Source organism: Cryptomeria japonica, chromosome 9, assembly GCF_030272615.1.
Source record: "Cryptomeria japonica chromosome 9, Sugi_1.0, whole genome shotgun sequence".
Taxonomy (NCBI): Eukaryota; Viridiplantae; Streptophyta; class Pinopsida; order Cupressales; family Cupressaceae; genus Cryptomeria; species Cryptomeria japonica.
The window spans coordinates 518374409-518390446 of NC_081413.1; the positions used below are offsets into that span (position 1 = coordinate 518374409).

Sequence of the window (16038 nt, forward strand, 5' to 3'; positions counted from 1 at the left end):
TAATCCCAACAGCTATTCACCTTTGCCTGTCTTAGCACGACGTTGCTGAAATGAAGGCCGATGCTTAGCAAGATCCACAGCAATCTTCCGCCCACCTATAACTGATCCCTTCTTTGCTTCAACAGCACGTTTTGCATCCTCTACCATAGCACTGGCAAATGTGCATTTCAAAGAGTATGGACTCACATTTTTAAGACTTTTCAGATGATTTTGAACTATACAAAAATCAAAGCAAATAAAAAAATACAAATGCAGATCAATCCAACCTACAGTCCTTTTGATTAAAAAAATAAGATCATTGACTACCAGAATAAAAATTTATGGGGGTAAATGTATCATGTTGTGAGAAGTTCAATTGGTCAAAATAAAATGTCATATTCTAAACACATAATAGAAAAATCAAGTAATGCATTCCTTAACAACGATATTTATTGAACCTAAAACCAGGTAATCAGACTTATATATGACTTTACTTATACTCCGTGTTCTCATCAATTACTGGTATTCAAGACATTGTCTGCATGAACTGTCTATTATGATGTGTGGAAGATCTAGGAGGCAAAAAGTTTTAACTTTTATCTTGTCAAGAATCAGAAAGCAAAGTTTGATTTATTCTTAACTCTGTATGCAATGTTGGGTGATAATGTGTCGTAACTCAACTTAGTCTCTAAACAATGTCTGTGTAAAACCATTTCATACCCAAGTAATAACCAATGGCAGCAATTTCAATAATAACAAACATTTAACCAGCAAGCACAGAAACCTCCCATACACAAGACAGCAAAATATTCTGGAATGCAAGGAATGGTTGATATATTTTTATATATTGAAAACATACATAGTGAATCAATCTAGCTTAGAAAAACAAGAGATGGTTCTGCCATGACCCAAGGCAAATGATGAAAAAGTTATTATCGTGACTTATTATTTGCTTTCATTCACACTCCACCATCACTGCCATGTATGGTTTTCTATACCAGGCACTCTGGGATGCATTCCTTCAACTCTTTTCTCCATATATTTTACCATTATAATCCACCTTGTACTCCTGGATCCTAAACTATGATCTGTTGAACCAGAGCAGCAAAAAATTAGGGGAAAAATTGGCAAACCAAAAGTAAAAGATTTTTTCAACAAATCGGGACTTAATCAGGAAAAGATAAAATTTTCAAAAAACATTGAAAAATAAATGTTTTTTTATAATTTTAAGGCATTGTATAGAGATATATATAGAAACCAAATAAAAATGAGAGCTTAGCTCATGAATTATAGAATAGAGATTTTCTCATTTATGTTTATATTGTCAATATATTGCATTGCATGGTGCATAAATGATAACTAGATGCTATTAGTTTTCAAATTTGCAACTTACAAACTAAGTTTCAAAAAATCATATATAGCCAATGACTTTTGCTACTGCAGAGAGTTACACTAGAGGGCTGCACATCCTAATGATGAGGCTGCTGGCTCAGAGCCTCTCCTGAATCATTTGACGACATCACTGTCCTAATTGCACTCCCCAAGGAGATCATAATCATCATCATCGTCAAGGATAGAATCATTTACAATCCACTCAAAATCTGGATCGATCTTGTCAAGTTCAATTAGCAGATCTTGTTGTTGACACACATCATTTCCAACCATGGATTTCACCTAATTTACTCTTATTATTGATGATTTTACTCGTTACAGCTTTATACAGCAATAAATTTTATTGAAAATTGCAGAAAAAAATTAAAAACAAATCCAATATAGGCTTGGTTCAAAATTGAGTAGAGATAATCTTACGGTTACCCACTCTTAAGCTCAATTTTAAAATCCATTATAGGTTTGTTAATCTATTTGTATTTTCAAATCTTATACATGAATTTTTAAAGATTATTTTAATAGCGATCCCTAAAATTTAGAAAAAAATTGTCACCATCAAAACTGCATCCTCCTGCCCTGAAAACTCGAAGAAACAATGAAAAAATGATGATAATTTGACCTATCACTAATTGCAACTACACTAACTAGTCTATATATATTGTGCAAATTATAGCTATTTCACAATTTATTTTACAGTAAAACCCAAGCTGTATCAAACCCAAGTTCATAATACTTGAACCTCAATTAGAAACTTAGTTTTTCACTCAATCTTGTATGCATCGTCTCCTCCACCTGACCATCCTTACCCCACAAGCTTCAACACAAGCAACCACATTGTCGGCCCATCTTCAACCTTCAACCCTTCAGACATCTGCACCTGTTTTGAAGCATGTCCCATCCTTTGGTTTGCCCCAAAAAGCTATTGTTGACTCTCCAAAGATATTGGGAGATGTTACCAATGAGTACATTCAAATTATAATAAAGATCAGTCCAAAGTTCAATCAAACACACAAATGTATCAAATTTCTGTGCACTCTCTCCAACACTATCAGCAGCCATTGACCTTAAGAATGGCACCAAAATGACACAATATCCTAGGTTAACACTTGTTAGATTTTAAAATGACAAGTTTAACAAGGGGAATTACCCTAAATATGTGTTACAAGGCAGATTGAGTGATCACCGCGAGGGGACGATCTTTCACCATGTTAGTCTCAATAATGGTCTTCTTACCCTGCATAATTCCACTTGTGAGCACACAATGTTTGAGGGCTTCACATAGGCTACAATCCTGGTGCCCAAATACATTCTATGATGCTTAGGAATAACAACTCACCAACAACCATTCACATAATTGCATCATATAGTACATTCAGAATTATCAAATATTAGTTTTGTATTTAATCATCAAAAACTGGTGATTACATAATTGGCCTCCCATTGATTTAGAAATTCATGTTGCCTGCTTCATTTGGTCAGAGATTCATCTCTAGAGTTCCATGCCTCATCTAGGTGATCCCCACCCATACTCATTCATCATGTTGTATCTGCGCTTGACATACTAAGAACACTGCCTAATAAATAAAAAGTAAATTTAAGTACAAAAAACATATGGTACTCGATCAGAAGATCCCTGGCCATTGGATGTGATTGTCATACAGTTCATGCAACGGAGCTGAATGCTAATGGCTACTGTCATGACAAGTAAAATACTGGTGCATATATAGACATTGCTAATATTCTCCATGTTTTATGTCTTTTTTCATGTAGTATATTGTTCAAGAATAATACTTCAGCAGAGCTGTATAATATTTGTCACTGCTGTAGTAATAGTTAAGGAAACGGTGAAGCAATGCACACAGACAGTAATTCTTTTGGAATTGGTAAGCTACCTGTGCTCTTCGAGAAAAGATCATTAAATTCTCAATCATGGTGCCCTATGAATTCTAAAATCATTGTTTTAAGGAAAAATATACAAAAAAAAAAAAAAAAATTGCAAATTCTTGAGATAAATGAATCTTACAATTGAACAAATCCAAAGCCACGATGCTGATCAGATCCTGTCCAAAATAAAATAGAAATGCAAATCTGATCTATAAGTAAGTTTTAAGACAATGAAATATATAACCAACTCTTAAGGAAAAAATTGTGTAAATGATTACAAAGGAAAAATACAAGAAGATTGTAATTGAAAGGTTCTTTACTAATTTGTGTTTTACCTTTTGGTTTCACTAGGAAGCACCGTCTTATGGGTCCAATGTCACTGAAAGATTCCTCTAGCTAATATGCAACAAAAACAATATAATTTTTTCATTATTTAGAGAAGCAACAAGCAAAAGCCTAATTCAGAGAGAATTACAAAACTAAATATAAATAAAGCAATATTTCAAACTAATCCAGAACAAAAAATATATATGTTGCATTCTCAAAACATAAAGACCTCAAATGCATACATCAACCATAAAGCAAAGAGGAAGAATGTCAAAACACAAATGTGTTATGCTTCAAGAGTCAGAACATTGGTGCAATGTGAAAAGGGACAGTTTGCTTCACATGAGAATAGTCATATTGCCACATACCACTACACTAAGCAGCCTTCTAAATTCTTGAATATATAGGATTGGTTGTTTATTTATATTGTTTATTGTGTTCTTGTAGATCAGAAATGCTAAATTCATAGTACCAAGTCCAACACTCACTATGTTGCCTTTTAAACCTTTCCAAGGCTTATGAGTAGCACCTTGTAATACATATCGCCCACTAGAATGACGCTAGAATAACGGATATTACAAGCATTCCTAAGGCAACCAACTTATTTGGACAGCTGGTTGTAAAAAAAGTTGATTGAGGAATCTTATTTTGTTTGGAGAATATGATTTTTAGTAACGTGAGATCAGTAACAAGCAAACAGATAAGAATAAAGCCAGTAGCACATATGGTGGACGTACGTCACCAAAAAAAATTAAATAGTCACCTAGCTCAAAGAATTGCCCCATAAATTATTTTCCAGAGAACTGATTAATGAATGGATCTAAATGATTCAAAAAAGACCTGAAAACCATTTTAATAAAAACAAGAAGCTATAGTTTCTAGTCATATATGAAGTTTCGACATCGAATGCTAAGAATACCTTTGTGTAGTTTTGCATTTTATTATGCTTTATTATTTAATTTTCTGCACCTTTAGTTTAGCCTTCATAGACAGATTAGTACTTAGGCTGAGTTTTGGGTGCAATAGGTGTCACACTCTTCCATGGAAATCACACTTTCCCTATTTGGATATCGAGGTGTCTTCTCATATCCTAGGAGTTACACTTCCTAAAGGATGAGATGTCCATCTCCTTCTCCCTCTGCATTTTTTATAAATGAATTCTCATTGCTATATATTCTTTACACACTCTCATATTGGATGAATAGCCATTTTGCTTATTATAATCTTCTAAGTTACCCCGAGTTTCCGGGACGGGGACGGCAGGGGACGGGGGTACGTGTTTCCGGGACTCTGATTTTTTTTGCCAATTTTGGGGACAGTTAGGGGACGGCTATTTGGGAAATTTAAAATATTCATATGAAAACATGGATAAAACATGCACATATACATTATAGAACCTTAACATATTAGAACTAGAAGAGTTTTTATGGCAAATTTTGTGTTAAATTGAGAGTCAAAGTCAAATTGCTTATAGAATTCATTGTCAAAATTCACTGTCTATATGCAGAAATTATGGGGACATCCCCTAGGAGTACTCTGTCCACAGGACGTCCCTAGGACGGGGACGCATCCCCAGGTAACATAGAGAATCTTATCTCTGTTTGAGCTTTTGGTAATTATAGCTAGCTTCTTAAGCCATTAGATCTTGGCAGATTTTGTTTCACAAATCTTACATGGTATAAAAGCTATGATGTCTTAGACTATGTAATGTCCCCTTTTTGAAATAGGATTTAATAATAATAATAAAATTAAAATATTTAAATATAAAATAAATTATAATATAATTAAAATTTAAGTTTAATGAAGGGTCAAAAGGCATGAAATGGAGAGTTGTGACTCTCTCGAACATAAGAAAAAAAAGGGAGAATAGTTTATTTGAAAGGGGATATGGACGAAGGAAGAAACGATCAAGCATGGGAATCAAGGAAAGATTAATGGAAGAAGAAAAGAATGGGAAGAAAATAAGGAAGTGACTCTTTCAAAGGGCAGAAATGATGATGGGTTGTACTTGTAACCCTTTCAAAGGGTGGTAATTGTGAAGGATTGTGACTCTTTCAAAGGGCAGAAATGATGAAGAGTTGTACTCTTTCGAAGGGTGGTTAACAGTGAAAGGTTGTGACTCTTTCAAGGGGTAGAAATTACTAAGGGTTGTACTCTTTCAAGGGGTAGAAATTGTGAAAGGTCGTGACCCTTGCAAAGGACAAACATAATGAAGAGGAGGTGTAACTCTCCATCACATTGGAAAATATAAAGGGGAGAAGGTCTCATTTGAGGAGGACATCCAAGGGAGATACATTTCGAAAATAATTTATTATTCTCAAAAGGCAGCAATAGAGAGCGGTGACTCAATTCTTATGAAAGGCGGTGACCCTTTCACTAATAAAGCGTAAGGAGAAATCATTCCAAGCATTCAAGGATCACTTATCAACATGATGAAGTATTTGGTTTTCTATGTCTTGCTATAGCCTCTGATCTCTTGTTTCATGATGACTTATTTACACGGCTAAGAGGTTTGGGACAAACTACAAGGTTTGTTTGGTAAAGCAGGCAAAATCAAAGGTCATCAACTGAGAATGATCCCATCAGTTTGAGTTCAAGCAAATTTGATAACATTCAAGAGTTTAATCATAGAGTTCAAAGGACTCTAATATTGAAAAGAAGGATGCACAATTGATCTGGAGTGTGATTTCTCAGCTTGGTTCTGTGTGATGGCTCCGTCTCTAACCCAGAAGTTAACAAATAAGCAATCTTGATAGCATTTATAGCAATAATAAATAGTTAAGAGTTGGTGAATAAGTACATTGTACATAGTACTTTTAGTTGCAAATTATAATAGTCTTATTCTATAAGACTTTACAATAGACCAAATAGATATGTTTGAAAAATAAATTGAATGAATGATTCAATAATCGGATGATTACATTGAACGATATACATACATATATATAGAGGTTACAAGACGATGTTCTATATTTAGAACATAACGTTAAAGTAAAAGATTAAAGAGCTAAAGTAAAAGATTAAAGAGCTAAACGCTAAATTAAGCGTGAAAGCTAAATTAAGCTTAAATGCTAAATAAAGCTTAAAAGCTAATTAACTAAAAAGAAAATGCTAAATGCTAAATAAAGCTTAAAAGCTAATTAACTAAAAAGCTAAATGCTAAATAAAACTTAAAAGCTAATTAACTAAAAAGCTAAATGACCATTAAAAGAGGAACTAAATATAGGTGACTAAAATATAATTAAATATTCCAATACCCTCCCTTAATGGTCATTCTATCTACTAACTACCCTACAGAAGACATTGTAGGTCTTTTGATCACAAATGAAAAGAACACTCTGCTGTGGTGGAGACCCTCCCTGGATCTGAAAAGTGTTAATGACCAAGAATACGAAAATCCATCCAGCTTGACGTTGGGTAACCAAACTGAAACCTGAAACCATGATTTTGAGGAAAAAAAAAAATTGTGAAAACCCTGGGACCTGTAGGACGAGGTCTGGCCTAAATCAATCTGATCAAGGCAACGATATTCAGATATCGTGAACATGCACTATTTCCAGGTGTTGTGGCAGTTGTTGAACTTTTGACTGAGTTCCAACATGATGTTGGTCAAAGATGCCATCACGAAAATGGAAGTTGAACGAGGTCAACCTAATGAAAGCATGAGACAGAAGAATCTGATTCAAAAATTAGAATAGAAGCAGCAGCACAAAAAATATGAAACCCTGGAGGAGAATTCTGGCACGAATTTCGAGGTTTGGAAGAAACCTAGAAATTAAAAAATTTCTGCAAACTTAAAACAACATAAACAGTGCCCCCAGAAAACACCAAAATTCCCGACGTCCACAGAATTAGCAGAAATTGTGTGGACTGTTTTTAAATTCCAAGGCAAATTCACTGGCACAAAATTTGAGGCACGGAAAACGAGGCACCCAGAAAAGCTCTCAAAATACCCACCAAGAATCTGAAATCAGAATGCAGATCTGACGGCTAAAAAATCGAGGCACGAAAAACGATGCACCCAAAAAATCTGACGACGACCCAGTTGAGGTCTTGAAAACCCCACCAAGAATCTGCAACCAAAATAAAATTTCGACTTGAACTAAAGGGTCAAAACCCTAGTCGAAAATTGTAGAAACCCTAGGAAAATTTTCAATCTGCAAAAAAAAACTCCAAGTTGCAGGCCCGAAAATCTCTAAAACCCTTAAAAAAACATGAACTACTGCCCAGCACAAAGAAATTCGCCCACAAACTAGGAATCCTCGAAACCCTCAAAAAGCCTTAAAAAAAGCAAAATCGTTTTTTCTTTATAAAAAAACAATTAAAAAAAATCTGGAAAATATTCCAGAAACAAGGCCATGATTTTTTATTAAAAAATTTGGGAAACTTTAAAGAATCCAATCGACTCGCTCTGATACCATGAAAAATAAATTGAATGAATGATTCAATAATCGGATGATTACATTGAATGATATACATACGTATAGAGGTTACAAAACAATGTTCTATAATTAGAACATAACGTTAAAGTAAAAAATTAAAAGAGCTAAACGCTAAATTAAGCGTGAAAGCTAAATTAAGCTTAAAAGCTAATTAACTAAAAAGAAAAAGCTAAATGCTAAATAAAGCTTAAAAGCTAATTAACTAAAGAGTTAAATGACCATTAAACAAGGAACTAAATATAGGTGACTAAAATATAATTAAATATTCTAATAATGTTATCCAACAAAGGATAAAGACTTGCAAGCATCCTGTCATTATCTGTGATAACAGATCAGTATCATAAAATAATTGAAGGTTAATATAATCAATTCGAAGATAAACATGGGCTTTAGAGTTATCGTGATGCTCGATCTTCTTAGGCACGAATGCTATGTTGGGAGAGTGGCCTATAACTGAGCGTCTGAAGCTATCATGTTGATCATTAGACATATAGGAATCCAATATTAAATCGAAGTCATCATTATGTACCTACAGCTGGGCACAAGCTATAAGGAGAAACATAGATTATAACGTGGAATGTTATCGCTGGTATAGACCCGAGAATTAAAGGAAGCGATGATATTGTTATTAAGGTTGTGATCTCATTATCTCTAAAAGAGGTGAATATATTCTATCAGGCATTAATCGTCATCAACCAAGGAGATTAATGACAAAAGAAGCAGCGATATGCATTTAGTTGTTAAGGAGGATTAATCAAGGAACATCACCCTTGGTGAGAAGTCGTCCCTACTTAGAATCAACACCTTCATTCATAATGGCACATGATTAGGTATTAAAGGAAAAAGTGATTCATTTGGAAAGGGGCATCGAGGGGAAGAATAATCACTCCACGACAAGCAATTGAATATTATAAGTCTGCAGCGATCTCTTTCTCAAGCAATTGAATATTATATGTGTAAATCGGGCACTCCAATTATAGGAAGAGGAAAAGGGAGGATCGTTCAGATTATAACTGTTATTAAGTTACAAGTAGTGGCATCCTCGTATGCTTAATATATGCACTCTAATAGTATTCTTATGCAGAATTTAGTAGTAATGTTAATAGTAATATTAATATAGACTGCAATATGTAGGACAGTCATACAATATAGTCATACTTAATTTCATGTAAAGTGGCAGACCAGATCTGACACATGTTGGATCTGTCTGCCTTTACAGTCTATAGATAGATTAATGCTTAGTGTTTAGGCAATGGTAATGTTGATAATTTATACAATAGGTAATATAATTTGATTAATGTATATGTATATATATAACAGATAATAACTAAATAAATAATTGATAATTCCTGAACAAAAACAGAATGTTTTAAAATTGTCCTAAACCATAATCAGTTCTGTATTTTCTATTCCCCAAGGGAGATGGGTACTCCTAGGGAAGGGCAGAGTAAAACCACTTCAATAGAAGCCCCAAGGGTGAAAGGACTCCTCCTGAAATCTGGTCTGCAGGCCCCAAGGGTGAAAGGACTCCTCCTGAAATCTGGGTTGCAGACCCCAAGGGTGAATGGACTGAGTCCCGGTAATCTAGGTTACATTAAGGAGGGGGTGTCAAGCGCCCTAGGCATCCAAGCCCTCTTTTGGGAATAGGATCAGATTGGTTTGGGTTTAGGCAAGGTTTTTAATGGCATCATATGTTATTACAGAGAATTAGTTAGTTATGCTCAATTAATCATGATAGGAGGTAGTAACATAAATATTGCTCTTGGGAATAGATAGTGTCTTAATAGGGAACATTGCATCTTGACAATTTTGTGCTTGAATAAACTTTTCATGCTATTAAGTATTGCTAAGCTTGGATAGAGAATTGCAACCTAATCCATGCAGTAATCTTAACTCTTGTTCATGTCAATAACTTGTCATAGGGAACTCAGTCAAGAGCCTAGGACTCACAAACAAAGAGGTTCAGAGTCAATGATTGGATATCTAATACATCATCCTGCAAAAGTTAGAATGGTTTACACTTTTCTAAGTTTTCTTGAACGGCAAATGATATAGCCATCAAAAATATAAATCATCCTTGACAGCCTACTTAAGAGTGTGTATATACATAGTGGGACTCGATATCTTAATGGAAAATGCAATCAGGCAGTCAATTTTCTGAAGCATTCCAGAACATAATAAATGTGTTATTTGAGAAGTTTTCCAGCAGTGGAAAATGAGCATTAGAGTAGGGTTCAAAGCTTTTTAGCCAGGTAAAGGTATCTCAAAGTTGGGCAAGTTGCTGCTATGAATAATGATTACCGTTAATTGATGTAATTGACAAGCGAGTGCTTTAATGTCTAAACTATATCTCTCTTATTTACTACCTTGTGCTTGAACAGAATGTTGGGCTCAATAAGAATCATTTCTGATTTTCCAATAGAAGCAACTAATTTTATAGCTTTTGCCATAATGCATATGAGAATGTAATGTCCCCTTTTGGGAAGACACTAAATCTTGCCCGCTATACTTGTAGAATTGTTGCAGGTTATGAATTTCCAGTCTTCTGTGGTAATTTGGACAGATTCAATTCGATGCTGAACGCTGCTCTCTTGGATGAGTGCTATTGCTGAATGGTTCGATATGCATTTGATTGCTTAAGGTTCTTTGCCTTATTAGGAGAATTGATGTTAATTGTATTGATTTCCTCCATTGATTGATAAGTCCCTTTCAATACTTGGGATAAATTCTCCTTTATACTTTATTGGTGGAAGGGTCACCACCTTTCATAAGAATTGAGTCACAACTTTTCATTGTTGCCCTTAAGAATAATATATTATTCCTCAAATTGAGCTCCCCTTTTGTCTCCTCATCAAATGACAACTTCTCCCCTTTATATCCTCCAATGTGAGAGAGAGTCACGCCTCTTCATAATGGTCACAACCATTCACAATTACCACCCTTTGAAAGGGTCACAACCCTTCATCATTGCTGCCCCTTTGAAAGAGTCACTTCCTTAATTCCTTTCCTCCCTTTTTTTTCCTTCATCTCTTTCCTCCCCAAATGAGTTTCTCTTCTCTCCCTTTTATATCTCATGTCTGAGGGAGTCATAGCTTTTCATTTCATGCCTTTTGAGTTTTAACCATTCATTAAACTTAAATTGATTTTGATTATATTAAATTTATTTTTATTCTTTTATATTTTAATTTATTATTATTATTTATTAATAAATCCTATTTCAACAAGGGGATATTATAGAGAAAAAGAGAAAAAGAGAAAAATGGCAAAGTAGAGTACCTGAGTATTAGTGAAAGAATACGGCAACTTGTTCACAAAAACTGTGCGGAAATCATGTAAATCTCCTCCTTCATTCTCTTTTAGCTTTTGCTCTCTCTTTCTCTTTCCCATTTTACCTGTTGTACAGAAATCATATAAATATAGGAACTACAAAATACCATTCAATGTCATTTTGTAATAAAGTACATCAAATACCAGGTCATGTCAACATATACAAATATTACTCACCTACATAACTTAAAAACAACTATATCTACATATTGAAAGAATGAAAATGTCCATTAATATTTTAACAGATCAAAACCAACAGAGCTGACCAAAAAAAAGCAGTCACACAAGCTCACATTTTAAACAAGAGCCTTTACACAAACTGTTTAATTGCTCACCAGTTCTACTGGAATTGACACATAATGATCAAATAGCATCTCAGGATGATTCAACATTTAAACAAGTCACCTTACCACACTATCATAATGTTGCATATACATTCTTAATCTATGATGAACTAAAATCCACACTGAAAGTTCCTAAATCTCACAGGAAGAAACATAACCATCTCAACAACTTAGAGGTCATTGATGTACGATAAATTAAATCTTCCTCAAGAATGTCATTGGAGTTATCTTAATTTTGGTATTGTTGACTAATTTCATGTCAACTATTAGCCCTGAAGAAACCCGGTCTGAGACATCTTACTAGCTACTTAAACCCTGAGGAAAAAATCTTTTTTGAGCCTAAAACCCTAAACCCTAAGTGTTAAGACTTTTAAGGCTTTTAAATCTTTTGGGCTTTTAAATCTTTTGGGCTCATCCGTCAAGATAAGATTGAAAAAGCTAAGGCTCGCGGACATTACCAGGGTAAATGACACCAAGAAGAAACAATATTCTGCATTAAAAAGCAGATTATAGGAGACTCTCTGTGTGCCTTGCAATGGAAAACAACTCTAGGAGAAGAAATCTGGAAGATTGGAGGCCGTAAGATATAAATGCCATACTGTGCAATTTTTCACATACAGTAGACTTGAATCAAAAATTTGGAGAGAGAATTTTTCTTTGCAGTTACAGAAGCCTAAAAGAATGTTGAATCATTGCAAATTGATGCAAATATAGAGATGCTAGCTCTATTTGTCTGCGAGAGAATGATCTCTCAAGTGTAGCACCCCTGTTTTTGTTCCCTTTCACAATCAGATCAGCATTTCTTATTTAAATCAGATCTGCACTTCTTATTTAAATCAGGTCTACGAATTGAATCTTGTCTAGAGTCATTATGCAATTTCAATCGAGTCCATAAGCATCATGAGTATAATTATCTCATTAAATAGCAAAGTTAGTGGGAAGCCCAAAAGGGGACATTAAACGGCCACCTACAGATTCCGAAAAAAGAACTCACTGAAAGCATGGCAAGTGACTTACCTCGAGATTCTGCACAGATTGTGTCGTGCTGTCAACGATGCAGTGACAAGAAATGGGCCGAATTTGCAAGAAAATACTATGAAACCCTACCAAAGCAGAATTTTTTTGAATGAAACAAACCAAAACCAACCTCCCTACAACTGCGGATTCAATATATTCAAAATATACGAAAAGTAGAACAAAAAATATCAGGGTTTTAGAGCTACTAGATTCTTGAGCTCAGGACAGGATTTTTGCAGCCTTTTAAACGAAATTACTGAATGCGAGTTAAAATTTGTTTTCAGACGGAGGCGAGGAATGTTTAACTGCTATAAAAGTTTGTTTTCCGCATTAAACAGCTCCTCGGGTGAAAGCAGCTACAATATATATCCTATCGGCTAATTATATCTATCAACTAGTACTTTCGTTAATCGCTGCAAGGGTTTAGCCGAGAGGAAAATAATCATACTAGTAACCTAGATGCATTTTATATATGAAGATGTCATAGAATATTGTCACTTAACCACAAAATGTGAAAGGGATCATGATCCAAGCTTAGCAATACTTAATAGAATGAAAAGTTTATCATCATAGATGCATTTTATATATGATGATGTCATAGATGCTTTTTTTTGGTTAGCTCTTTGGTTATGAGCTCTTAAATATTTATGGACATTTTCATTTTGAAATGTAGATATAGTTGTTTTAAGTTATGTAGGTGAGTAATATTTGTAATCTAATGTTGTTGAGATTATGTTATAGGTTTGTGTTCATGCAAGTTTCATTGTAGTATTTATGTTCTTGAACTTGCGAAAAGAAACCAATAACTTTTATAGTCAAATTTATGTTCTTACGGTATAATGTCTAATAGTCAAGTCATCTTCCTCTAGCATCAGCGGCCAATGGCTTGAAGGATCTTATATAAAAGCCCTATGATCAAATCTCAAGAAACGTCCTAATTGTTAAAAATGGATAAAATATTGCATCCAACTCCCTATATACAGACTACCCTTGCCAAATAGAACACGATAAAAGCATAAAAGCGTAAAAAATACTACATCCAACTTAATAGACACAATTCATGACTCTTTTAACTTACTTCATCACCTTCTCCAAAGTTGAATTTGAAATCGAATGATCCAACTTGCTGGATAAGCTACTGCTCTAGCGAGACAAAAGTACTAATATAGTGTTCAAAATTTGGCAACCTAGTGCATCGAAGTCACTAGGTAAAGCATAACCCTACTGAAGAGAACATGATAATAAAGAAATTGAAATTGTACAAATTGCTCCACCCAACTCAACTAATACAATACAGTCCTTGAATACCATAAAAAAGAAACACAATATTTATAATGCATTGAAATTAAATAATATAGTGCAAGTAGCATGATAGTTACAATAAACCCCTTACAAAGAATACATAGTATCAAAATATCATTGAAGTTGCATAAAACTGTACATCAAAACAAATACATAGTATCAAAATATCATTGAAGTTGCATAAAATTGTACATCAAAACAGATAAGTCCAAGGTAAATTTAACGAAATAAATACCAACTGTGGCAAAATTTAACCCTAAATATCAGAAGCAAATCTCATATTGTAATACAACGACATACTAATCACAACGTCACAAATATAGTCATATAATCTCTGTAACAATGGAAGAAAAGCCCTAAATAAAATACCTTGTACCTTGTAGACACGTTGATAAAGGAATTGCAAGTGTGTTGTCCAATGAACAAATTTTCCAACACAATCCAAAAGAAGGAATGAAAATAACTAGCACATGCACAAAAAGAGGTGCAACGACGATTATGGGATAGTAAAATATAATTTGAATAATATTAAAAAAAGGTAGAAAGTAAAAATTGTTTTTATAGTACTTGTCTTTTTAATATTAGGATTCAATTTTGATTCATAGCAATTATAAGTGCAACTAGTATATTAGTTTTGTTGAAATTATTATTTTATTATTGTTACAGGATATAAAAACATATTTTAGTAATAATTAACATTCTATTAGTATTATAATTACCATTCAATTAGTATTATAATTAGGGTTAATTAAATTTAGGATCCAATAAAATTTATAATTAATATTCAATTAGGTATATTTATTGAATTAATTCTACATAGCTTAAATTTTTTATTATTTCAAAGTTATATTAATAAGAAAAGAGATAAATTGTTAACAATATAATTGGTAAAATGGTGTCTAGTTTTTACTTTTATTGTATATAAAAACTAATTGATTGAATTTTAGAGGTAATTTTGAATGTGATAAAAAAGATAAATTGTTACAATATAATTGGTAAAATGGTGTCTAGTTTTTACTTTTATTGTATATAAATATTGTAAGTTTTATTATTATTGTAATTTTTGACAATATTTTTCATAGTATTCATTATATAATATATACTCATAATTTCATGAAGGATTAATTGGTTAAATCATTTTACATAATTTTCAATGTGATAAAAGAGATAAAACATTAACAATAATTTTGTAAGTGGTAAAATGATATTTAGTATTTACTTTTAATGTATATAAATATTGTAAGTTTATTCAAGATAATTTTATTCAATATTTAGAAGGTTTTATGATTAATTATTATTAATAAAGTGTATTAAATACTAAAAACAATTTATTATTAAATCTTGATATAGAAAGTGGCTCGGAAATCCGGTAATAAGATGCAAATTATTGGAACCAATTCGATTGAAGAAAAACAATTTTTATAATTTGAAAACTTGAAAATCGTGCATCTAACTATTTGAAAATTAAAAATAACATAGAAAGAAAAAATTCATAGATGTAATTGGTGAAAAAACAATTGAATAATAACGAGTTAAATGAAAATTGGGGCAACCGATTGCAGTAGTACTAGCCTAATAGCAAGTACTTATATATATATATATATATATATATATATATATATATATATATATATATATATATATATATATATATATATATATATATATATATAATTTAGTGAATGCAAATTTTAAAATCTTAAGTTACACATGAATAACATATGGAATAAGAAAATGATTTTAAACAACATTTAGAATAATTATTACATATATTTGAAGTTGACATTTAGAATAGTTATTACATATATTTGAAGTTGACATTTGGAATAGTTATTACATATATTTGAAGTTGTTTTGGTTTATCCAAATCTATTTAAGAATCTTAAAATAATATTTATTTTATTTTTTTAATTTATACAATATGTTTTATTTAGTACACCATTTTACTTCAAAACTATTTAAGATTTGTTTTATTTTTATTTATATAAAATTTATTTTAATTAACTTGAAAATTATTTTATTTTAAA

The 16038-nt window shown here is 32.6% G+C and overlaps 1 protein-coding gene across 3 annotated transcripts in view; it reads right to left on the reverse strand.

The window, feature by feature from the left end:
• LOC131066909 (uncharacterized) overlaps nucleotides 1-13120 on the reverse strand; it is a 146480-nt gene extending 133360 nt beyond the window's left edge. For 2 of the 3 annotated variants that reach the window (XR_009111747.2, XM_058001807.2), the window contains exons 1-5: nucleotides 12710-13119; nucleotides 11298-11413; nucleotides 3588-3648; nucleotides 3392-3428; nucleotides 21-151 (exon numbers count right to left, since the gene is read on the reverse strand). Coding sequence is in view for 2 of the 3 variants with exons in the window: in XM_058001807.2 (XP_057857790.1) it covers nucleotides 21-151; nucleotides 3392-3428; nucleotides 3588-3648; nucleotides 11298-11408 (340 nt within the window). In the remaining variant the exon portion in view is untranslated. Of the gene's footprint in view, nucleotides 1-20; nucleotides 152-3391; nucleotides 3429-3587; nucleotides 3649-11297; nucleotides 11414-12709 lie in introns of all 3 variants that reach the window. The other variant, XM_058001808.2, reaches the window with a different exon arrangement.
• Between the last annotated feature and the right edge of the window lie 2918 nt (nucleotides 13121-16038).